The following is a 27,604-nucleotide window of genomic DNA, read 5'->3' on the forward strand; positions in this document are numbered from 1 at the left end:
ATATAAAAGTAAGATGAGAACTGTGAAGGTATTATTGGTATTTTAACATCAGTAATAAAATTTGAGGATGATGTTCACCAGCACCTGAACTAAAACACCCTAATCCGAAAGCTAGACAAGAGAGGAAAATTTGTTAGGAGCATATTACTGCACAACATAGTTTTATTCACATATGATACAAGTAATGGATTATTTTATTTTCTTCTTTTTCCAGTAAATTTCTTCTTTTTCATTACTTTCATTCGTTTTGGATTTATTAACTTTCCCCCAACTGCATCTTCAACATCATCTTCATCACCACCTCTTTTCCTGCCTTTACCTCTTCTCCTTTCTTCTTCATCCTTCATTTCCTAAAATTAAAAAGAAAGTGTCTATGAAAGAGTAAACACATAAGCACTATAAAAATTTATTACAAATCACTGATAAAACATTTTCTTTTCCAACCATTGAAGTCAAAGTAAATGCAAGACATACCATTTTTGCCATTCTTTGGGCTTCTGCAACCCTCTCCTGAAGAATCATAACTTCAGATTCTTGAGTTGGATACAAAGGCAATTGTTTCCCAAGCAATTGCTCAATTCTTTGATAAACTTCTACATCGTACTGAAAACAAAATAAAAACATCACATCATTAACAACAACCTAACTAATGAATTACTAATAAAGATGTGAAACTGATATAATATCCTCTTTACTATGTGGAATAATACTGTTGTCATGTTCAGGAGCATCCTTACTAGTACCCTAAGGCCATGACTGGTATGATATCATGCAGAACAGGCAGAATCCTTCTGAATGGTGATTTCGTGTTGTAAGATATTTCTCTCACTACTAGGATAATTATATTAATGCAAGATACCACAGAATTGCCAAAATATACAGTGAAACCTCGATATAACGACACCCCACGGTGCACTAATAAACACTCGCTATAGCGAATTGTCGCTTTACCGGAGGTGGAGCAAATAATAGCCAATATACCTGTTGCGAACAGATATACAGGAACAGGAGTGGTGCGGCGATAGATAAACATCTATCCGATAAACGTAAGCATAAATCCAGACGAAAGGCGATGTTTTTTTGCATCACTAAATTTCCTTACTCAAATAACGACTAACTATTCAAACAATTTATAAGCGCCGCACTGAATAAAAATCATGCAAAGCAGTGTTTCGTCATCATTATATTTATCGAACGACAGTTTACCGCATAAATTTGAGACTGAGCACTCCATTAACTTCATTTCTAACAGATCGCTAGCAATAGAGTATGTGCACTCGAGAGGAATACGATTGAAATGCAGTTTATTCGATAAAGTGTATCGTAAATATCATTACTTTCGATTAACAGCATTAATTGTTGCTTAGTTTGTTTAATAATTGCTATTTAATATGCATTGTTTTCGCAACGATATTAGGTAGACGAAAACGCTCATCTATTGGCTCCTCGGTATGTGACGTCATTCTGGTCTATCTCATCAGCGTGCAAGGTGTTTATCGTGTTATGATCGTGTTTATGATTCAATAAACTACGTGTGCATTGGAAAAAGTTGGTGGATCTGATCTGTGTAAAGGGAAATACGTTTAAGTGCTTATCATGGAATCAGGTTTCGTGAGGGTTTCTTCAAATAATATCCCGAAGGTGGATGCGTCAATGATTGACCGTGCTGATTATGTTGGACTATACCTACATGCCTCGGCACGAAGTTTTAATGTTGAACTGGAGCTTTTATGTTGTCTTGTCTCATTCATAATAAAGAGAAATGGACGGGAAACCTCATCGGAAATTAGGTCTAACATAAGTGAATTAAGTGAGATTGTTTACAGTAGGTAATTGGCCAAAAGTTTGTTAGCACGATTCGAAGGTTTACGGAAGTAAAAGTGCCGGTAGGTAGATAACTATCGATATTTGTATTATTGTCATTTCAAATACCGATCATAATTTAATCTATCTATTTAACTATTTTCTATTCTATTATTATTTAACCTACTGACTCACGAAAAATAATTTTTCATATTCAGTTATGGCCCGTGGTGACTGGATGAATATCCATAGTTAATTATTAAATTGCCGTTACTGAGCTGGGTTCTTCTTCTTCTGGGCTATTTAAGGTTTTAAACGTAAGCACAAATAACTGAAGTTACATTTTGGTCCAGTTTAAGCAGTAATCTGATCTTAATTTCTTTAAAAAAAACGCTCTTTTAGTCGACGTATTTGTTCTTTCGTAGAATTAATGTATTCGAAATCAGAGATCGGATTATCTCAATGTTTCTACAAGTTATTTTCAGTTCGCTAACATAGATATGTCAGTCAGATGTACATTTGCTTGGTTGAGGTTTATGAATAGCATTTGTGAGGTATATCTAAAAGTTGGTTATTGAAAACTTGGTCCGGATGAATGACGGAAATCTCTCGGGCTGGAAATCATATGTTTGATAGTTAGATCAGACGATTACTTTTCATTCATTCGGTTTCAATATGCTTCTTGAAGCATTTGTTAGCACAATTTAATAATTGGTTCATTTTATATTTCTTCACAGCATAAGTTTATTGGTTTTCAAGGTACAAGTGTCTTGTTATGACTATCCATTAAGCGAGGAATCCCTGCGCGCGGTGCATTTCCAAAAAGTAGTCCCGACTTGTGATACGTAATAATGAGCTTATTTCACATCCGATTTGGAAAATATTAGCATCACTGTGTTTGGAATTAAATTACAAACATTTTTGAATACCCAAACTATCACTTTTTATCGAAAATTAATTTTCCGTTTTTTAGTTAGTAGTACGGGTACAGTTACTAAGTTAGTTACTAATTAGTGACTTAGTTTTCACGAATTTAAGTCGTACTATTTCAAGGATCATCACTGTTTAAGTGTCTCTTAATTTTAATGTCACTATAAATCGGCAAACGAACGCAAGTGCGAGAACCGAGGAGTAAGAAATACGATTAGGTAGTTCGAGGTAGAAAAGTTGATAGAGTCTTGTCGTCAGCGTAACCGAGAAACAAATGGATTAAAAGATGTAGATGATGGCATGTACACACTTTAAATCTAGTTCATAAGGCATTCCATGGCTTCTTTCCAAACTCAGTATACGCTGTAGAGGGGCTCACCCTAAAGAATAAGGAATGCCTGAGAACACGTCGAACAAAATGACGTCACAGCTTTGAGAATATGGCCGACTGGTGTTTCAGCGCATCATTAATTTTGCAAATTTTAATAATTAATATCTCGCTTAAAAAGTACCTCTCTATTCTCAGACTCGGAATTTAGCCTAATTGAGGTGTAAATTCTTTTTTAAGATCACTTCCCAAAAATGTGCACATACTCTATTACAGAGGTTAAGGAGTCTTGATGAAAGTCATCCGGCGGTAAAACCCTCGCTATGTCGAGAGCCAACACCGAAAGGGTCTCGTAAAAACGAATTCTTTAACACGCTTATTATAGGGTCAATTGACGGTGCATAGGCTATCTCTCGTAATAGAGGGGGTGTCGCTATAGCCCGTACTCGCTTTAACGAGGTTCCACTGTACTTCCTTAATGTGCAAATGAAGCATGCCATGTATTGGAGAAGTACATCCATCAGTGCCTATATGTATTAAATTCCTCGTTTTGGACAATACTTGCACCTTGGTGTTTTAGAAGAGAACTAAAATACCAGCAGAAAATTATTAACAACTTTCCTATAATGCTTTTAAGTTCGTTTCAGAATGGGTTGAAAAAAACTAAATATTCAATATGAAACTGAAAGTTAAAGATGAGAAGTCAATGCCAATTGCCAATGATTCCACTGTTTTGACGAGTTGGATATGCAATGTGACCTGTAATGAGGCATTTTTGATGATCCCCCACTTCATTTTTTTGGAGCAGCTTTAACTCCTGCAAACAGTTGGACTCAAGACTTACAAGGAAGGACCAAAAAGCATTCCTCATCGACTCAGTTCAAATTTGGTAGAATGTTAGGGTACCATTACAAAAGTGCATGCACAAATTTTCCTGTAGTTAAGTGACACAATTACAGTTAATCAACTATACAACAAACCTCCAAACAGTAATATTTTAAGAAAACCTCCCTATTTTGAAGTTAATGGCCAGGTCCCTGGACAATGCACACAAAAAAACCACCCATAACCAACCTCACTAATTACAAAAACTCCCTATAACCAAGTCTGCACTTAGGCCAAAAACATGAATATTGCCCCTCTACAACAAATTATTGATAAAAAACATAGTATTTTGCAATCACAGGGAATTTTTTTCCACCGATAATTACGTAATAAGCAGAAAGCAGATTTGCAGCAGAGGGTTTTGAATCTCAACCATTCCACTACAAGCTTTGAAGGGGATCACATGAGAGACCTATAGAGCAAAAGGCATGAAGGGAATTGACGCTCTGGCTTGGTGAAGGCCAGAGTCAATCCTGACGGTTCAAACTGTAAGAAACATGTAAGGGAAGCCAAAGCTCTACTCCTCATGGCTCCATCTATTGCTCCTCTCCAAGCAGGAGCACTTGGCATTTTTGCCCTCCTCATGAAGCCACATTACCATTTCATACATAAAAAATTTCAAGTATAATTCCAGTGCACATAACACGCGGTATGACATTTAACTTCACAATTGACAAATTCAGCAATATTTATCTTAACTTCTGCATTTTGCGTGGTTTATCAGTATATTTATACAGTACACTCCCAATTATCCAGAATAACGATGGGGAGAGATGACACGAATAATCGGAAAACACGCATAATCCAAACTTTACTTTAATATCTTGTAATTTTCATAATTGACGTAAATCAAACAATCTATTATTACTTACGCACATTGTCTATAATTTTTGATTGCTTTCCGGAATCATTAAGGGCTTTCTCTTCCTGACCGCGATCTTTTTTGCGGCGATAGCGTGATTGTACTCTTATTCCTACTGCTACAAGTAATACCTTATTTCCGAAAAACCATGCACCCGTGATCGCAAGGTCATGTATTCAGAAAGGTGGTTGGCACGAATGCTTCGAAACCACTGCGCGACGTTGGAAACTACACTGACAGGCACCATGCCGAGTAGTCGCGTCTCTCACAAGTTGCCCGGGATGTAACTGCTAAGGGACGCGGATCCGTAATCACTGAGCCCGATTACAAACCGCGATGTTTGGAAAAGAGGCACATAGAACTCCCGTGAAGGCAACAGGCACACAATTACACCATTGCGCAGTAGAGGTTAAAGGAAACCAGGACTTTCGGCAAATTGTCTACGCAGGCGAGTGCCTGGCTATGACTTATGCTATCTCTACTTCCCCTTCCCCCACTTCTACTATTCCCTTCCTCTCTAGTTTGGCCTTGACTGGTAACGGCGTAAACACGCCCGAGTGCGACGAAATCTCCGTTCCCTTGGACCTTATTCGACCACATGTGATGCCGTGACAATAATTGCACATTTACGATATGAAATATACAATCAAAGATCATAGGTAACATTTATCTTAATTTGGAATTGTTTAACCATTAAAAATCGTCTAAAATTAATCAAGAATTTTTACCCGCCGCTGATCATCGTCTACAATGCTAGAGCAGACGTCCAAGTAAACTTGAAACATATCTTGTCAGCAAGTAGATAAAATAATTCCACTATTGGAAGGCAATTCTTGTGGAAATAATTAGCCCAGTGTAGCATTCTATTTAAATATGCAAATATATTGGTGCTTTTATGTCAGACTTTATTTTTATTAAAAAGATCGAAGAAAACTTCCAAGGACCGTGAACTCGTGCACGGATAATCCACAACACAGATAAACCGCAGCCGGATAATTGGGAGTCTCCTGTATATTCTTAATACTAAATTATTAGTCTTTCATTCCATAAAACAAATAATATTTGCTAAATTTTGCAGCTTTAGATGCAATTATTTATTCAGTGATACATAAGAATAACATAGACAAGTGAATACTGAAAGATAGCAATTAAAAATTTATTAATGCCAATATCCAAAGCAAATTATTTACGGAAATTTTTTTTAATATTGTCTCCTCGATGGGCTTTAGAACAATCTAAACATACCTGAGTCACAAATGTAATTGCCTTCCCTGATCTGCCAGCACGAGCTGTTCTCCCAACTCTATGCACATAGTCCTTACTATGCGTTGGGACATCAAAATTCAAAACAACATCCACATGAGGAATATCCAAGCCTCTAGAGAGAAGAAAAAGACATGGTGTTTATTTTTCCAACATTCACAACATCTTAGACACAAGACACACAGGATCAATTACAAAGGATGGAAAATGGGGACTACTATTGGGTTTCAATTTACTCCAGAAAAATGCTTCAGGTGACGTCCCAGATGCCCACCTCTATTCCCAACTCCCCTTATTCACTAGGTACCTAATTACTGCTGAGTTACATCCAGAGTTGAATATTCTTCTCTGAAACAAAAAAACTCATATCCTCCTCTGTTTAAAATCTTCAGTGCCACTTTTGCCATGTGTTATATAAGGCAAATAGCCCCACAGTTTCTGCATTCTACAGCTTTCTTCAACATTCTTCTTTTTTAGTTACGGATTTTGAACAAAATCCTCCAGCCAAGACCCCTCCTCATAGATCCTGTGTACTAGTTCTAAAAACCTTTTTTTACCATCCTTACCTAGATTCTTCAGCAGCTCACAAAGGACATTGTCCTTCATATCACAGAGGACTCTCTCATTTTCCGTGTCTAAAACCCCTGGCCCAACATTATCTTCCTCCATGATCTATGTTTCTGGCCTGTAACTTCTGTAATACAGATCCTCCACATTCCCCTACCACCTATTCTTAACATCATCTCACTGGGTTAGCATCAGTCCTTAATGTTTGACATTTTACCCTCTGAGAGCATTCTTGCCCTCTTCTGCCACCAATAGAGACTGAATCTTGACATACTGCATGCCTACTCCTCCTTCCTTCTGAAACCTTACTATTTCCTCATATTGTATTTTCCATTAACAACAAGCCTCCCTCACTCTCTTGGTTTCCAGCCGTAATCAATAATTGATGATAAGCAATAGAACAAGTAGAAAACAATAATTACATTTACAAAAACAAAAGGACAACAAGAATCTGCAGGTACAGCCTACTTTGCAGACAGATACGATAGGGAAAGTCTTATGAAGGATTTCAATGGAAATGGGTCAATATGTGGAGGTAGTGAGTTCAACAAAGAAGTAATGCGGTAGAAAAACGAACGTTTAGTATGCTATTTTTAGCATATATAATTACTTTGAAATTCTTGTCACAGACCTGTGTTGAACTCACTACCTCCACACATCTCATCTACTTCTTCCCTACTATGATTACCAGTGGGCATTAACTCCAGGTTGGTGGGCTGCAGCTAAATTTTTATCTCCACAACCCTATTCCAGGGTGTCCAGCCAATCAAAGCAAAAATATTCATGCATAATTTAGGTTTTCCATGGAAATTTTACAAAATTCCAGGTTAATCTTACGTGATTACTGCAACAGATATGAATTTAAAAGCACCCCAAATACTTCAATACACCAATGCATGAAGTTCGCCATGAAAAAATATTTGACTTAGCCGGGATTCGAACCCGGATCTCCCGATTGCTGGTCAGATGTGTTTGCCAGTTACACCTCCAAGCCATTTTCTCAGAACGAACTTCGGGATGGGTTTTACCGAACAAGATGTTGACATCACAAGTCCACACTGTGGTACATGTGACAGGGGTCGTGCTTACTAAGCCACTGCCGGGGTGAAAAACCCTTATTTTGTCGCTGGTCTGTGACGAAGAATTTCAAAGTAATTATTCCAGTTTCTTCTGGGTCCATACAATCAAAGGTATGCTATTTTTACTGTCATACACATTTTAATATTTTCAGTGAATAAAATTGTTTTTCATCAGCTTTCAAATTATTTTTCAAAAACACTAATATTACACGCTCAGGACCTAAATGGTTATGCTTGCATTTGGGGGCCGTGTTTTTTTATGACGCACTTAAGCTTCATCATCGGGGGAAGGAGGGGGAAATCAAGGACAGGAAGATTTAGGATGCGTAAGTTGGGAGTCAGGAAGATCAGCAAAAGGTGGTAGGAGATAGTTCAGGACAAAAGTTCAGGAAAGAAAGATCTCTCGGAATGGGGACGAGTGCTAGAAGAAAGTATTGGCATGAAGAAGAAACAATGGTTGGAGTTGGAAGTGCCCAGTCATTACAAGCAGTATGCAAAATAATGTGGTGGAAGAGCCCAATATTTAAGATTCTCCTCCTCACTTTCATCTTCATTGTCACTGCTATCACGTCTAGTCCCGGACAATGCTTCTTCTCTACTGTTTGTTGCTTAGACACTCCCTAGGCACAGACTGAAGCCTTTTGCACATTCTCTCATGAATTTAGTTCAAGCCCATTCTGTACGATTCAGTGCTTCCTGGACAAATGACAGCCAGATGCCGTCACCCTCATGGATAAATAGCAAGGTGCTAACGCAAAAACTTAATGCACATAATCATCATTCCCCTTTCAAATTTCCAATAGCGGAGCCATTTCGCCCTCAATATGGTCTCGTGTATAAAGTATTATATCATCAGTAATATCCATACTATTTATATATTTATTTATCCATACATTTTATGAACTGGTAACATTTTCTTGGTATGATTCATTTACGTAGGGTTTAAGTAGGTATATAAGAAATATCTCAAGTGACCTTCTTCGCATGTTAAGTTACGAAGTACATATTGTCGACACGAAGGTTACCAGTAGGCATGTAAATAGGGGACAATTGTGTCAGCCACAATATTTTTACAGAACTCTCACTTCCCCTCGTTTCACACTGTAAGTTTTTAGGTGAACCCTTTCCTTCCGAAGTTGCACTAGGTCATTCCATGTCAGTTCATTCAGGCATGACACCCACCGACTCGGATTATAGATGAAACTTCGCAAATTTCATCCTTCCATGTAAGAATGAAACAGTGTAAAATATTTCTTGGCTATCTCTACTAGTTTTTTTTCACAACCATCTGAAGTTTGGGTGAAACCGCAGTTTTAATCCGGTCTCCAGAGGCCCTGGTATCTCCTGAGGGAAATAATTTGCCGCAGCTGTAATTTGCATCCAATCTTAATGAAAATTTGGAGGTGTATTACAGAAGTCATGAGGATTCCAAATACTAATTGAAAAATATCCTAGGGGATATTGAAAATTCTCTAAACTCAGATGTTTCATAAGATTTTAGAAAATTTTGCGTCAAAAACATGGTTCTATAAAACATCCAATTTTGACCTAAGGCAATATGTGAATAAAGCTAAATTATTTTTTCTAATATTCCTTAAGGTATGATCCACCACCTGTAAAAATAAAATTCATGGCTTTTTGCTTGCTTTGTTGTTAAAAAAATTTTTAGCAAAAAAATCCCTTTTCACGACTCTGGTAGTCAGTGTTGGATCTTCCTTCAAGTGTGATGAAATGCTTTTGTTAACTGTTTTCTATGTCTGAGCAAATGCTCATGACATAAATCTAGTACATAAGCGTGTGAAAATATTTAAACATCCTCTAAAATCCGAGTCAGTTTCATCTAAAATCCAAGTCGGTGGGTTTCATGCCTGGATGAACTGACATGGAATGACCCATCATTTACGATACCCCACGCGACCTCCTTCACACGCTAAACTACGAAGCATTGTTGATGATTGATTATACGAGCCGGCATGTAAATAGAGGTTTTGTGTCAGCCACGATATGTTTACGGAACTCCTACTCCCCGCTCGATACCACCGTAAGTTTTTAGGTTAACCCTTTCCCTACAAAGTTGCGCTATCATTTACGATTTCACACTTTTGATAGACTGCAGACAGAAGCGTGGATATTTTAGCTACTTATGCTTAACTAGTTTTGTTTACAAATTTTTTGCCATAGCTTGTATAAACGAATTCTAATGGCTCCAGGGGACCTAGCCCATATTCATAATTTCAAAACATTTCGTACTTTCAAGACATAGTATTATCGAATAGTGCCATGTATTTATCATAGGCTTTTCGCCGGAACCACAATTTCACTTTGCATTATGGAAAATTTTGTAATATCCTGCTTAGTACAATCGAGAGTTTTTATTGTACTATTTTCATACATTCACTCGTTTTACAATAAATATTAACTTCAAGTCTTTTTAAACCATAGTGTCTTTGACTGCTTTGAAAAATATCAAAATGAAGAAAAGAAAAATAATTAAAGAAAAAATTACAAATCAATCATTGCAGTATCTGTCAAATTCACACAAAAACTTCTGCCTTGGATGACTTGACGAGACTGTTTTTATACATATGACTAGCCAAAAATAATAAAAAAACAAACATAGTTGGAAACACTGAAAGAAAAAAGCTTTTTGTCAATATAAAAAAACAAAAGTCTGAATTAGCATCATCATGGTCATTATGATGAACCACAAAGACACATTGCACCTTCAAACGAAGTGGTAGTGTGTTTAAAACGAAAATAAGAAATTAAAACTTTCAATGAAATCTTAGCTTCTCAAGTGATTAACCCATTACTGGCCAAGTAAATAAATACTTGAAAATATTATAAAATAGAGATGCCTTACGGTTTGAAAGAAATGAGTCAAAGCAAATACTTTTTCGGAAGAGCATGTATTTTAAAGTTTTTAATTGACATTTATTTTACTATTGCAGATTGAATTACTACAATTTACGTCTATTCATGAGGTACATGAAAGCATTTTGGATGCAATGAAACACAACATTTTGCACATTTATATATACATAGTTTGGCTTTTACACTGTCGCATCGGCAACTTCTTCTGGTCTCACTTTTTTTAGCTGCATGGCCAAATTCGTCCTTTCATACTTCACTAATCAACATCCTACCTTTTTCTATGTTTATGGACGTGAATGGCATCGGGGGACGTCATCTATTGACTGATTCATTTCACTTTTTAGATGCATCCCTACTAGATACGCTTTGAAGTCTACCAATGACGTTTAATTCGGTTGCATAATCTACAGTGGAACCTGGTTAAAGCGAGTAAGAGCTATTGCTAGACCGCCGCCATTACGAGAGATAGCCCAGGCACCGTCAATTGACCCTATTATAAGCATGTAAAAAAAATTCATTGTTACTAGGCCCTTTTGGTGTCGGCACTCGCCATAGCGAGAGTTTCAATCGCCGGAAAACCTTCACCAAAAGTCCCAAATCTCAGTAATTTCTTGCGATTTGTTAGAAATGAAGTTAACATGGAGTGCTCAGCCTCAAATTCATGCAGTAAACTGTCATTCGATTAATAAGAAGTTCATTTTGGTGAAAATATTCTGGCGTTAACATTTGCGAATGCTTGATCTTCTTTTGTTCCTCCACCTTCAGAAAGCAGTCGGCAGCATACCCGCATGTCCGTGAATAGAAAGCATTTGATGGCAGACACCATGGCCAAAAAGCACCAAACACGTCTAAGCAAGAAAATAAAAATAATAAAATGATATGAGAGTGGCATAAATAATTTATCTTCCTATTCGCTCATCTCAATAAAAAAACAAAAGCGCCCAAAGAATGCAGACCATGAAGAGTTAGAAGGAGCTTTGTTCAGGTGGTTTTGCCCACTTCAATCTGCGGGAACTTCTGAGAAAGGGGCTATGCCTTAGCCTAAAGCAGAGTATTTCAAGGATAGATAGCGAATCGAGAACTTCAAGAGTTCGGAAGGTTGGTTATACTAATTCAAAGCACCAAAGCATAACATCCCGTCATAATTGATGGTGATGCCTGTGGTGTAAACCCAAAGTCGTGTAAGAAACTACTCCAATCCTAAGTATCTTAAGGTGTATTACCTGCGTGATATAACATAGACGAAATGGAACTCTTTTACAACCTACTCCCCGACAAAACCCTTGCAGTACGAGGTATATCTTGCAATTATGCTTCTAGAGGTAGGTATTGCGCCTTAGAGATGGTGCAGGATGTACGTTACAATGATACTCAGCGTGAATTGTCCAGATGGACGTATTTATTCTCTGCTGCGGTTACAAGTAATAGTCAGGATCATAATGCACTATTCACAAGGGTGAACTATTCCCGTCAGTGGTCAAAGTTGTTCTGGCGCTCTCTTCCGTCACCCGGGCGGCCGAGCCTGGTGGCCACTGGAAGAACTCACAGAACAACTGACACTCGATTGGCGCCATGTCGTATGCATTCGGCACCGCCACAAATGGCATATGGGAAGGGGTGATACTGCGCTTTTAGTTTATTTAATTTAAAAAAATATGCATTCCTTTTCATGTTTCTCAGTCATTATTGAGAATGTTAAATCAATAAATTCATATTATTATTCATCAACATAATATCTGCATTATATATTTTCGTTAAATAATATCACGTGAATATCTTTTCTAATATTACCATTTTTAAATCAAAGCATTTTTATAGCAAACCCATGGTAAACTCAAATATTTATTTTCAAATACGTCGCGAGCGTAACACTCAAAAAGGAACTTTTTTTGACAACGGCAATTTTAGTCACATTATTTTGCATGCTTAGATAACTTTATGCCATAGATAATGAAGACATTGCATTATATGACAGAAAAAGTCATCCGAGGCAGGATCGGTTATACAACCTTCCACTGTTTCGTCTGCAGAAACAAATGCAATACGTTATTTCACTTAATTGCCGCTTATTGTAGAGGAACAAATAAACATACTCAAATGGAAGCATTTGAGACAATAAATAACCGCAATAAAGTTATATCAGTTATTTTTTTGAATTTTCAATGGAAAATACCAAAATAATAAAATGATCACGTAAATGCATTAATTAATAACATAGAAAAATGGCTTCGTCAGTTGTGCATTGATATAATGATTAACAAAGCAATTCTTTGCGTGACTTTTATTCTGTACGGCGCTCATACTTTGTTTAAATAGTTAGTCATTGCTTAAGTAAGGAAATTTAGTGATGCAAAAAAACATCGCCTTTCGTCTGGATTTATGCTTATGTTTATTGGATATAAAGTCATCTGTCGCCGCACCACTCCTGTTCCTGTATAACTGTTCCCAATAGGTATATTGACTATTATTTGCTCCACCTCCGTTAAAGAGACAATTCGCTATAGCTAGTGTTTATTTGAGCACCGTGGGGTCTCTTTTAATCGAGGTTGCACCATATACAGTTTCCAGGAGTCAGCGCATACGCTGTCCAGTAAGTTGATAAACTAGGACCTTTTTTTCCCTTAATTCTTGTGCAGTAATTTGCATTTTCAGCATCAAGTAGGTCCACCCCTCCCATGTATTTACTGTACTCTCCAATAACTCGAGGCTGTGGAATAGCATTTTCTTTTTCTGCTGAAACATTTCCTTGTGCCCAATGGGAGTGCAGAACTTGTATTGCTAACTATAGTTACAACCAAGTTATCATTCCATCAAACAATACTAAGACCTACAGCTTCATCAAATGCTTGTTTTCTTGTTATTCTCGGTTTTACGCCTATGGTTTTACTATATTCTATCACACACTCCTCCGTTCTATTTTCACGGATGGCTCCAGTGACAAAAAAAATCCTTTTGCAAAGCAATGAATAGTCTGCATGATGAAAATAATTTAACTAAAAACATACGATGGTTAGAGGGTTCAGGGATAACCTTGAGAAATTCCATAATAACACTTACTTCCAAGCCTAACTTTCGATCTAAGTCATTTTCCATTGCCCGGTTGAACCCTAAAGGCGTCTGAATAACATAAGCACCTAAGTTTACAGGGAAACCTAAAAGGGTTGTTTTTAATAGAACATTTTTGCATTGTGGTGACCAAAGTAATGTACCATTTGCTCATCATTTGACGAGTGATGTGCAAATATTCCGAATTGTAATAATTGTTAATTCAAGTCGTTATATAGAGGTCACAATTTACAAATCTGTCATTTTTCTCCAGATAGGAATTGTCGGAAGTGTGTAGATTATATTTTATTAATCTAAACATGGTCTGGATCTATGATTTCCAAACCAAATCCACGCCTTATCATTTTTTTGACCAATATCTTGCTGTGGAAGTCGGTGATATCGTTGATTCGTGAAGTAAGGAAGGACTAATTCGAAATGAATGTACATACAAAGTTTTGTGTTCCATTTCACCCAAAATGCGTTCATGTATTTCATAAATAGTCATTAATTGTAGTAATTCAATCTGAAATAGTAAAGTCAATGACAAATTAAAAACTTTGAAATACTCCTGGCATAATCCTACGCGACGGGAATGTATGGTAATGCAGGTTGCATTACTGCCTATAGATACCGGATTTGGCCAAAGTTGCGAAAACGCAACATTATGTTTCCGATCCGATTTTCACTTAATGCTGACTTCTTCATGAAATTTAAGTTGTAACATCTATTTATTGAAATTTTGACGTTCATATTGTAGCGGTACGGACCGGAGCCGGCCCGACGCATCATATAAAACATCGCGGCTGGGGGGGGTTACGTCTGCGCGCACACTCACATTTTTAGCATTTTTTTCACGGAGTTCCATCCTGAATTTATGTAAAGGGTTTATTTTGTTTTTCCATTGTAGTATATTTTTTTTTATGGATGTGACATGGTGTGAGAGTGGATTTCCGGGAGAGGCGACGCAGTGGTTCTCTCCCGGAATACGTTTGAAAACCCGCCTTACGGCCGGGGAAAAAAGAGGGCGTTGAGGTGCACCCGAGGTGATTGTGGGTAGTGCAGAGTTTATAAAAGAGAGAGACGAGAAGGATAGCTCTCTCTCTCTTACGGTGACACAAAGATAAGTCATAGTGGCGTGCGGTGACAAGCAGCAGCAGCTAAGCTACGGCACGTGGTGGAGGCCGATACGCGGACAGCTCTTCAGGGGTGGCGAGAACATCGGATAAAGGAAGTAAGCTTGGAAATTACCAAAGCCCGAATAGATCCTTTGGTGTCCAGATGGTTCCCCCCTTTGAAAGTCCCAAGTGTGCTCCCCACAATAAGGCCCTAGTGAATTTACTGTTGGCTGGTTTTAGTCACGGCCCTGCAAGACTTAAGTGCGGCACGTGGTGAAGTTTGAGCATACTTTCTGAATGTTAGTGTCACTTGGCGGATCATTGAGCCCGAGTTCAAAACGGGTGGCCATTTGAACAGTAACGCCCAATTTATAATTGCTTTGCACGGAAAGTTCTTTTTGTAAGTTTGATGTCACTATTTTTACGTTGCTTATTCGCTAAAGAGCGTGGGTACATTTTGTTGTTGGAAACATCAATTTTTTTATAATCATTGAGAAAGTGCTATTGTCATATTTTGGAAGGAGAAGCCGAAGGTGAATATTTCATGTTGGAGGTGACGCCGATGGATTTTGGAACGGGGATTTATTGTGTGTGTTGGGAATGCTTTAGTGTCAGTGTAAATTTTGGAACCTATGGTAGTTCAATTATTAAAATCAATTGTAAAAGGGATATCATTGAAGTTATTTGTTTTGCTATTGCCACGATTTCCTTAGATCCTGTTGTAAGTGAGTGTGCGTGCAGGCACGAACAATTGGGGAACTTGATCTTAAGCCCGGATACGGTAAGTCTCCGTAGGGGCAATTTTCTATTTTGGGGGAGGGGAGAGTTAACAATCACATGTACGGGGAGATATCGAACGGGAGGCGAGCGGGCGGCTCTCGCGGTTTGAACCTTTACAATATGGACGAATAAAAAACTTAATAAAGCGAATAGTCACTCTTCGGAAAACATATTTATATTGCAGTTCACTTGATAATTGACACATTTTGAGTATTTTTTTGAATATCGAAATACTTATGAAATGTCCCTATTAACTGACTAAAAATCTGTTCAAACTTACTTTTATAGAAAAAAGCGAATTCTATAGGAGCAAAATGCAATTGATATAATTTTTTTGTATTTCTCAATAATGTTGCGTTTTTGCAACTTTGGCCATAAATGGGTTAAAGAGAAGAATATCAGAATCATTAAAGTTGCTTTTGCATATAACCATTCATTACTTGCTAAAAGAAAAGTCAATTCATTATTTTACTCCATATGCATATGCACTCTATCATACCAATATGAAAACCAATTATTCACCTCTTTTACACACAATCATCCTCAATGATTATGTACAGAACAAAAGAAAAAAATGCACTCACCGACTGGCTACATCTGTTGATACAAGAATAGATCGGCTCTTGGCTCTAAATTTTGCTAATGCAGCAAGACGTTTGTTCTGCTGCATCTGTCCATGCAAGGGCAAGGCGAGTATTCCAAGAGAACGAAGTAACAATGATACACGCAAAGTTTGTTGACACGTGGCACAGAATATCATCATTGAATTGCCTTCCATTTCATTTATCAAGTGCACCAAATAAACATCCTAAAAAATAAAAAAATAATGGACAAACTTTACATTGAATATATCTCTCACAAAAGTTTGTGATGGGATATGAAAAAGTAAAAAGCCATCCAGTTTTTAACTAAATACCATAAAATGACAAACCTTGAATTTCACTGGAATGAATATGTAATACTGAAGAAGTTTTTCCACAGTCTGGAATCTGGATGAAACTTCTACACGCACAGGATCCTTCAATGATGCACGTTCCAATTTCCGCACTTTTTGAGTCATTGTTGCTGAAAATAGAAGTGTTCGACGTCCCTCCCTTGGAATACACTGAAATGATTTTCATTGTAGAATATTATGTAGAGACACTAACATGTATACTATGATTAAAATGGCAATACATAAATATTTGCAAAGGGAAGAGACTAAAAATTTATGTAAATACTTAAAAAAAAGAAGATTAGAGGAATTATTAAATAAAGAAATGACTTTTTTTATTATTGCTACAAGTGGTAGTGTTTGACTAATAAAGAAACCCATAAGTATTTTCCAATTTATCACCTATTTCTGAGCTATTCCAAAAACGAACATTATTAACAACTATTGAAAGCATTAAATTTGCTACTTTTTGCTACAGATTTATGGCTGTTAACAAGCTAACATTATTTAGATGAAATAAAAATAAAAAAACGTTTTAAGTATTTTATTAATATGAATATCTCCTTGATTATTATGCACACATTTGATGCCCAAGGATGAAATTTAGATATAAGAATGATTTTTTGTAGTTTAAACAGTTATTTCTACTGGCATGTAATTTCTTCAACCATTACTATACCTCCACTGCAGGTATGAAATGACCTAGCTGTTAACGCACCCTAAATCACAAGACTACTACTACTACTACTGCCATTCCAAAAAAAATTTACAGCCTTAACCAATTTGCACATAGGATTCACATACTCTAACCAACCAATCACCGCTTTTCACCTACTCCTTGGCCTTGTAAATGAGTCGTGTGTAGTTTCTTGTTGCTATGTATTTAGTCTTGGGTGTGATTCCTTCCATTAATGACAGGCCCTTCCAGAATGACTAAATGAACCAGAACTCTCATGATGTCAACAGCTCACAAAAAGTAGGCAACAACTTTAACATTACCAATTTTAAACCAACAAAGAAATGGCCAAATGAAAAATATTTTCTCTTAACCATAACTTATCCTCCCCTTCCACATATGTACCAAATTCCTTTAGTGAATTGCAATTACTGGTCTAAGTGAAATCCAATTGCATACCTCCACTACAAATAACTACTTACTGTAGTTACACTCATCAATCATAAATCACATAATGAACAATTTACTATGGTGAGCAGGATGACATCTTTTTAGTGCTACCTAACGTTGAATTAGCTAACCATTAGCAATGAAAGAAACTTTATAAATGAATTGAGCTATCATGAAAGGGAGTAGTACATATTTTTGTTTCCATTCAATTTTTGCAAGTTCTTTTAAAAATTTTATTTTTTAGCAGCACACGCAGGATGAAATTTGCTGTATTCAAGGCGCGGGAGGGGGAGAAGCGAGCGGGGAGGGGACGGGATTGGGCTGCTGCTCTTGTATCCATGACGCTGCGTGGGCGTTGGAATATTTTCTTCCTGGACTTGGAGTAAAATTAGGGATTTTGTGACTAAACAGTGGCAGATGCGTCAAAATGCACAAAATTTCTGCCCCAAAGAGCAGAAACTCGGCAAGATCTATTGGAAATGACCATGAAATATTACATTTTTCGAATGTTGACCCTTCTCCCCTAAATTGCATTTGAGCGAGGGTCAGGGGTTCATCTAGAGGTCTCAAATTTTTCAGGCCTTATTTTTGATCGCTCCCACAACTTTTTTTCATTGGGCCAGGTGGATTTGAAAAAAATCGATTTTTCCGATCCGCCCTAATGTACAGTTGAGGCCCTCAAATCCGGAAAGCTTGGGAAGGGTTTCTGGATTTCTGGTCTTAAGCATGCGGAAAAAGTGGTAGATTGTTTTTTTAAAATTTTAATGCAATAAAACCATAATTCAGATAATACACTTGAAAGGGATTTTAGCATTAATTTCCATAAACCTAGCAGTATTTCAATTTAATACATATATCTTTGCTTTAAAATGATTAGAGAAAAAGTAGTAAGTGATTTAATACTCTTATAATTCAAAAAATTATTTGGATTTTGAGCAATAGGCCCCAGATTCATCACTTAGGTCAGCAGACATGCTATTTTTACTGAACATGTCACGCAAAGTTGATTGCTTCATATGGTATGCAACCGATGGATAGCATATATACAGTCTCAATCCTCTTAGCTGTGTAAAGGGAGCAGATGGGAATGCGTGGATGGTCTGTCGCACAACCCCTAGAAGAACATTCGTCGCCATAGATGGATTCCAGTACACTACATTGAAGGAGGCAAAAAACTTGCCAAATGAGTCGTCAAATCACGACCGTAGCTTCCGCGGCATACATTATATGTACTTGATACTGGATGAGAACGAACAATAGATACATCTTTTTCTTCATGCTCAATAGCTTTTGTCGATGGCATTCCTTAGCACATGTTGCAATATCTATCAATGCCTTTCTGAGTTGGACAGTAAATCTGCGCAAATGCTTCTATATTTTGTTAATCAATTTATAAATGCGTTAAGGCTCTTGTGCTCGATATTTGAGATCCCTATGTGTTCCTGCCTCAGTTGTTAGCGTGTGTTCATAGCCTGTGCTAACTTCCTACTTGTCCCAGAATGGTCGTCCCAAAATTTCTGGTTTTCCAGGTTTCTGGATTCCAGATTTGTGGTCCTCAACTGTAATACATCTTTAGGTGATGCAGAAAATTTCCCAAACAATATGACATTGGATCTAAGTAAAGATAATGCAGTGAAAGCCCGGTATAGCGAGTACAGCATTTTACGAGAATTGTGTTTTAGAAAGTGATAGTCATTGTACAGTAGGGCGGATCGCAAAAATCGATTTTTTTCAAATCCATCTGGCCCAATGAAAAAAAGTTGTGGGACCGATCAAAAATAAGGCCTGAAAAATTTGAGACCTGTACGTGAACCCCTGACCCTCGCTCAAATGCAATTTAGGGGGTGAGGGTCAAAATTCGAAAAATATAATATTTTATGGTCATTTCATCTGGATTTTGCCGAGTTACTGCCCTCTTAGGGCAAAACTTATGTGCATTTTGACGTATCTGCCACCGTTTAGCCACAAAATGCCTAATTTGAGTCCGCGTCCGCGAAGAAAATATTCCAACGCCCACGCAGCGTCGTGGATACCAGAGCCGCAGGCCGATCCCTTCCCCTCCACGCTCGCTTCTCCCCCTCCCACGCCTCTAACACAGCAAAATTCATCCCGCGCATGCTGCTAGGAGGTCGTTTATCTTTCATAATATAAATCAGAAGATGGTAGACGGTAAAAACGATGCGTAGTGAGACGACTTGTCCCTTATTTGGCGCCTCGTCGGCGTTAAACAAATCGATGTTACCAACTTTTAGAGAAGTGATGAAATAATTTTAGACCTGCGCACGCAGGAAAGGAGACTACGGTCTATGAAGACCCCTCTCGAGTGGCTATGAAGGTGTGCGAACTATGGCGACGCGCTTCTCTTCCATTATGAATGTGACTAAATAGATTTATCGGTACCACAGGAAGTACTAAAACTTACGGAAAATCTAATACCACTAATAGGCTAAAAGTAGGGTTTTATTGAAGTATAAGACTCAAAAAATTTTAAAGGAACATTTTAAATTATGCGATATTTTTGCGTGTAAGTGCATGGAGGAGCGCAAGGTTCCCCCAATGAGAATTATTTTGAGAGACAATCTGACGAAAAGAAAGATGATGGCTGCTGGATTGAACCCTAAAGAAATTCGACAACTTAGGAAAAAAGGGAATCGTAGGCGAGCGTTGAGTCATCATCGTCAATTCTTGCACGGGAAAATAGTATCAAAAGTTTTCTTCATCAATTCATCCGAAGAAAATTAATATGGCGAGAAATTAGCCGATTTGTATCTCTACTTTCCTCATGAAATAAGCATTAAGGACTATAACCTCAAATTGGAACTTCTTCGGGGAAAATGCGTCTGCCAACTGTGATAGAGGTATATGCAAGAACCAAGCAACAGCAATGATCGTTCCCGCAACTTTAGCTGACGCAAAAGTCATAACTTCGTAAGATATATCAAAGCTAGTGTACCGGAATTACTTACGTAGACAGAAAAAGATGCTAATTACTGTGAATAAGAAAAGAGAGGTGTCATCAAAGGGTCTCATTTATTGGAATAAAAGACTATACTCTTGTCTGATGAAAAAAGGGAAGAGGATTTATCAATACAAGTTTATAGGGGAATGTGTGGTGTTAGTTGAAGAAACAGGGTCCCACTTTTGGAGGTTTGCCTCCCCCGTCGGAGGATTAGCAAAAGTTATAAAATCTGCGATTATCGATTCCTTTCCGAGTGAAAATTAGATACACATAATTAAAAAGGATTTGATTATGATGGTACCAAGCGAATACCGCCCAAAAAGGAGGCATCGTCCCTTTGCTATAAGCATAATTCCAACAACCCTTGCAGTGTGGGTAGACTCTTCTCGGGATTCCCACCGGGTTAATTTTTCCATAATGGCCAACATTTCAAGCTCCGACTTGGGGCTCATCCTAAGAAATAAATTTTGTTGAACCACAAAAAGAGTTTACCCACATCATTCGCCGGGAAAGCATCAAATTGTATTTCATCCCTTACAGTGGTCTATTTGCTAATTGCACTATGTTGACTTGGCTTTGCGACATAAACGTTGGGAGGGTAATCTAGGGACCCAATATGCGTTTCCGCAAGGATGCGTTTGGCGACCAATCCGAGATATTTTTTAATTGCTGGATTTTAATATCGACGTAAAGTACTACCCGCTGATGATATATTGGAGAGAGACTCCGGTTCCTTCGGCTATATCCGAGCTTAGCGCTGTGGAATTTAAAAATCAATTGATGAAAGTTCAAATTTAAATTTCAATATTCCTTTTATTATACATACGGACGAGAGATTCGCGAAAGAATTTACCAAAACTTTGTTGACAGCAGCAAAAGACAAGGAATGACAATAACATAAGAAATACAGACTGGAAAGCAGGTAATTGAATAATTCCTTCGTGATTGTTCCTCACTGGACGATGCTGATAAATCAAATATTAGTAAAACTAACGAAGAAAGACGCACTTGGTGTGAATTTTTCTGCATCTGAGGCGTTCGAGAGGAGAGCGGGGAGGGTACGCCGGCGGCCTTCACCCTTATTCATCCATTTAGTCACAGATGTCGGACAATACCGGAATAGAAGTGCATAACCTAAGTTCCCAAACCTTCATAGCCACTCGAGAGGCGTCTTCATAGACCGTAGTCTCCTTTCCTGCGCGCGCAGGTCTAAAATTATTTCATCACTTCTCTAAAGGTTGGTAACATCGATTTGTTTAACGCCGACGAGGCGCCAAATAAGGGACAAGTCGTCTCACTACGCATCGTTTTTTACCGTCTACCATCTTCTGATTTATATTATGAAAGATAAACAACCTCCTAGCAGCATGCGCGGGATGAATTTTGCTGTGTTAGAGGCGTGGGAGGGGGAGAAGCGAGCGTGGAGGGGAAGGGATCGGCCTGCGGCTCTGGTATCCGCGACGCTGCGTGGGCGTTGGAATATTTTCTTCGCGGACGCGGACTCAAATTAGGCATTTTGTGGCTAAACGGTGGCAGATACGTCAAAATGCACGTAATTTTTGCCCTAAGAGGGCAGTAACTCGGCAAAATCTAAATGAAATGACCATAAAATATTATATTTTTCGAATTTTGACCCTCACCCCCTAAATTGCATTTGAGCGAGGGTCAGGGGTTCACGTACAGGTCTCAAATTTTTCAGGCCTTATTTTTGATCGGTCCCACAACTTTTTTTCATTGGGCCAGATGGATTTGAAAAAAATCGATTTTTGCGATCCGCCCTATTGTACAGCTCCGAATTTTGTGATGCAGCATATGGGTCCTCACAAATCCATTCCCAAACAGTGCCTTTATTGTAGGTATGTAAACTGCCCAGGGTTATTTTTGTCGGTGGAACTGAAGATTTTGTACATGAAGTAAAATATTTATATAATTGAATTCGGTCTCCAAAAAACTATCAGACTACAGAGAGGTGAACTCAATGCAACCTTTGGTGATGATCCAAGGCAGAGAGCTGATGGGGCCTCAGCATTCAGCAGAAGAGAGCAATTGAAAAACTTCTACCATCCCGTTGACTGGATGCACCCAGTCAATCAGCAACGGAGAGTTGGGGTGTGGGTCAGGGGTGGGTCAGTTTACTTAGTCTCAGGGGGATAGTAGTGTCAGGTGCTTTGTGCGAGTGCATCATGTCCAGGAAACGTAAATCTTTGGACCTTAAAACCAAAATTAAAATGATAGGTGAAAGCAAAAGTAGCCGGACTTCAAAGGCTGATATCAGGAGGTGGTTTGGTGTTTAATCATCTATGTCATTCATATTATTAAATAACGAAGATAAAATTTGTGCAGCAGATCAAACTAGGAACACCTGCAAATGGAATCTGGAATATGCAAGTGGTTTTGTCAACAAAGGTCTGCAGGACTGCCCATGAACGGTGCAATGTTAAAGACAAAAGCTGGCTACATTCCCAACGGAGAGAAATATCTTTGCGAGAAATATCTTCGACCACCGAATCATGCCATATTTCAGTAAACCTTTCAGTCAATTTTCCCAACTGACTGACGCACTGCTTAAACATTCGAAAACGCAACAGAACTGATATTGTCGGAATGATGTACTCGCAAAATTATCCCAAAACTTCCACCAAATATATTGGCTCTGTCTAGTTATGTTTCTACAGGTTTATTCGATGATTAAAAACTATAAGAACAGAAATAAAATCACCAAAACTGGCCAGGGGAATTAATATTTTATAAAATTGAAAATCCTCCCTTTTTTTCTATAAATATGTAGGTTGATACGCAACTAGATTGTGCCTGATAAAGACTCTTTACCTGTTAAACTAACCTAACTAACACAGACATGAAAGAAAAACTGTAAATATGAACAATTATGAGACTTCGGTGGGTTTATTCAACTCTACTGTACTCCCAACATTCTGGAAATATCCAATTAAAAATAAAGAGCATCATAAATGTATACCTTGAGAATTTTGTCCACTTCCTGCTCAAAATCCATGTTCAGAATACGATCTGCTTCATCCATCACCTTAAAATGAAAGGATGACAGTCATGTCAATATTGATGGACAAAATTTGCAACAGTATATTCAAACGTTTGGACAATACTAAAGGGTGCATTCAGCCACAGTGAGGCATCGCTTCTCATCACTGAGCAGATGAGCTGTATAACATCATGGAACATGGTAAATCAATGTCATGGCATTGATCAGTAGCTACTTCAGTGAGAAAAGAAGGCATTCAATCACTACTGATCATGAGTGATACGGAAGGAAGAAAATACATGAGGAATTTGGAATTCTCATGCTGCATGATGATCATGGTGTGATTTACAGAATGACTGATCAATGAGATAACTGCAGCTGAATGCATGCTATGAAGTTCAACAGTATTGAGATAGAGAGAACATTCAAATAACTTAAAAGATAGTCCAGTAACCTGCCAACCTAAACTAAAAGCAAACAACAACTTAAAGAGCATTAGACAAGAAAAAAATAACAAGAGCATTCCAAATGATATGGAGAATAGAAAATATGATCTTTTCAAGGGATGGTATGGCGGAGAACACTTATATTTAGACTCTTATAACTTACAAATGTCAAGTAATCTCACAAATAAGGATAAAACAAATAAAGAAATAGACTAGATAGTAAAACTGCACAGGCAAGCTTTGAAAAAATCGAAGTTTTGATGGATTGAGGCATGGATGTTATTATGGTTCACCAATGAGAATACTTCAAGCTACCCCATGGTGCTTTCTGTGCTCAAATTATAAGAAGGGATGGCAACTGAAACAAAATGAAAATGTTTTATTTCCACCTGGAGGACCTGAAATGAAAATGTGAGGCCTATGTTTAGTTTCACTCCCACATTAAATTAAAATCAACAAGGAGTTTAGTTTCCACCCAAGACAAAACTTCACTCCCGGGAACAAAAGTAAATCAAAACTCGGCTGCTCATAGTTAAGTTTCGCTCCCAGAAGTTAAGTGGAGGGGGATAAGAGGGAATAGTTTCAACCCATTTCCCAACAAAATTTAGAGAGTTTAAAACACTGAGGTTAAAAATGTCCAGTTTTCATCCACCATTCATGGTTAAATATGAGTGCCCCTTGCATCCAATGATGGTAGGCCAAACCTCCACTTCATTTAATAAATTTTTCATACTTGGTGTGTGAGTTGCAACTTAACTGTTCCAAGGTGAAGCACGTGGTCCCTCCAGTGTGAAACACAATGTGTTTTGTTTAGTTTCAACCCAAAGTATTTTTAACTCAGATTTCGTTTCAACCCTGAGTTTAATTTCTTTTTTGTTTCATTTCTACATTTCGCTCCCAGGAATGAAATTGCATATTAAAATTTTACAAGTTTTGGCTTCCATTTCGTTTCAATTGCCATCCCTGGTTATAAGTAAATGAGGCTTCCATGCTATAACACATAACAAAATGTATTAGCAACTCAAATTTGTAAATCCCCAAAAATGTATCAAAAATAAAGTGAAAAGCTTGTACCAAAAACTTGAGAGCTCTCAGGTTGAAGCCCTTTGTGTTTTCAAGATGATCAACAAGGCGTCCTGGAGTAGCTATTATGATATGAGGTTTACGAGCCAGTGTTAAGGCCTGAGTAACCATATCCACACCACCAACAAGCACAACGCATTTGACTCCAATACTCGACCCTAAAATTAAAAAATAAACATTAATTCAGGACCATGATATCAAATGCCACAAAACCATGATAATAATAAAAAGATTGGACGGCAACACGCTAATACATACTCATAAAACTTAAAATCCCTCCCAAAAAAAAAAAAAACAGAATTAATCGATCTGCCATAGGTACAATGGTTTGGTTTTAATAACACATTGGCAGTTAAATTTGAACAAATACACGCAAAACGTCTTAATCTTCAATCAATATTTTGCTAACATTCAACTCTTTCACTAGCCTGATACACATTCTTCGATGGAAAAATAGAAATCAGAAAACTCTGAACACACACACTGAGTAGTGATTACAAAACTGGAGGAACCGAAGCGTTGAACTCTTAGTTCAGGGTATCCATACCTAGAGCCTCAAATTGTTCTGAAATTTGAAAAGCCAATTCCCGTGTTGGTGTGAGAACCAGGGCAAAAAATCTTTGTGGCGCCTCCAGAAGGGCTTGCAGAATAGGTATAGCAAAAGCTCCAGTCTTTCCTGAGCCTGTCTCAGCCAAACCTATGATGTCTCGACCTGCAAATGCATTTTTTCTTTCTATAACACTGCATTTGTTAAGCCGCATTGGCCACAATAATAGACAAAAATTACACAAAAACCGAAAATACGAGAAAATTACCTTTTAGAGCAACAGGTATAGCTTCAATTTGTATTTTCGTGGGATCTTTCCATTTCAGCTGAGAGCATGTGTCACATAATACATCGACAATACCCTAAAGAAATAATTTTATAGTAATCATTGATATAAATTGTTATCAACACAATATTAAACCGTGTATTTCAAAGTTACCAAATCCTTGAAGGATATCTTCTTGTCATCAGATGATTCTGTTTCTTCCATTTCACTTCGAATACCAATTTAAAATGCTACCAAATCTGGTTGACGTTAAGAATATTACCGCATAAACACTATCAAAGATGCCTCACACGTTAACTTTGTTTATCGATAATCTGCCATGCCAGATGCTGAGCACGCTTTCGCGCAATGTGTCGGAAATCGGTTGTCAGATGTTCGATAAGTTCGATCGTAGCCTACGCTGGCGATAGGGTGCAGGACGAGCAGCATGAATAAGTTCCAATTGTTGTCGATAGGTGCGCTGTTTTGAGAACGAAATTCGTTTGGGAATGAATGGCGAACGTCTGAAATATACACTATTTATTTCAAAATTAGTTCTCTTTTCGTGATTAAGCTAAAATCTAACATGTTTATTTAACTTTGGCACTTATTTGTGGTATTTTTATCAGGGAAATGTCTTCAAAATTTCAGATATTTCAGACAAAGTGGTATTTCCCTAGACCTTTTACATCGTTTCCGCTAATGCGCTCCAAATCGCCGCTGCCCACGAAGACAAAATTACTCCTGTATAATGCTACGATAAAACCATTATTAAGCCACGCATCACCGGTTTGGCTGCATGCAGCGGCAACTCACTTGAAGAAAATACAAACCACAGAAAATAAAATCATCAGAAAAATCATTGGCGCGCCTTGGTTTATCCGGAACCAAAACATCAGAAAGGATCTCAAAATTACTCCTATTCTATCGAAACTAAAATCTGCTCTAGAAAAATTTGCCCTTACATTTGATAAAACAAATAATGCACTGTTAAAAAATCTTTGGGACTACGAACCTCCGCTAAAACCAAAACACCGCCTCCCCAAATGTGCCCTAGCTCAACCCTTCCCATATCCCTATCCCCTAATTCCCTGTCCAGTATTATTATGCCATGACTCTTTTAATCTGTAAAACGTGATCAACTAATCTGCCTGCAACATTACTAAACGAAACGCCCAGGAGACAGCTGCAAAGCTGGTAACTGCGGAAAACAACAACGAGAAATATACTTGGACTTGGACCTTTTACATCGTCCGTTGCATTTTTAGCATAGCTGTCCAGAAGTGGTCTCAAAAACCTTTTTAAATATTACACGAAGCAATAACGGATTTTTGCACTATTTACATGCAAATTCCTTCCGAATTCTTGGTAAAACGAATGTCAGTAATTGCTCTGCAAGTAGCTGCCGAGTCAACACAACCTGCCGAGTGGTTTTCCTGTGGTAACTATGGCTATGGCTAGCCACAGCTTGCCATATTATGGCCAGACTGTGGTTGCCATGCGGCAAGCCATATTTTGGGTTACAGGTTAACTGGTAAGTTGTTAAAATGGAAGTTGATTGATTCAATTGATATAAAGAAAGTGTGTTATCCACACCTAAGCCATATTATGGTGAGCCACACTTTGGCTACACCAGGGCCGGCCTTAGGGCGGGGCGACCGCCCCGGGCCCCGCGTTCGTGAAGAAAAAAAATTAAAATATACGATAGTTTT

At 37.9% G+C, this 27,604-nt stretch overlaps 1 protein-coding gene across 1 annotated transcript; it reads right to left on the reverse strand.

Annotated features, from left to right (window-relative positions):
• Positions 1 to 144: 144 nt before the first annotated feature.
• LOC124160214 (probable ATP-dependent RNA helicase DDX47) lies at positions 145 to 26,279 on the reverse strand. Its single transcript, XM_046536021.1, has 10 exons — positions 26,067 to 26,279; positions 25,896 to 25,989; positions 25,628 to 25,792; positions 25,072 to 25,238; positions 23,531 to 23,596; positions 16,466 to 16,639; positions 16,119 to 16,342; positions 6,054 to 6,186; positions 475 to 603; positions 145 to 350 (listed from the first exon to the last, which is right to left on the reverse strand). Exons 1-10 carry the CDS (start codon positions 26,115 to 26,117, stop codon positions 195 to 197), a joined length of 1,359 nt encoding a protein of 452 aa, XP_046391977.1. The 5' UTR covers positions 26,118 to 26,279; the 3' UTR covers positions 145 to 194.
• Positions 26,280 to 27,604: the final 1,325 nt, after the last annotated feature.

This window comes from Ischnura elegans, chromosome 1 (assembly GCF_921293095.1).
Source record: "Ischnura elegans chromosome 1, ioIscEleg1.1, whole genome shotgun sequence".
Taxonomy (NCBI): Eukaryota; Metazoa; Arthropoda; class Insecta; order Odonata; family Coenagrionidae; genus Ischnura; species Ischnura elegans.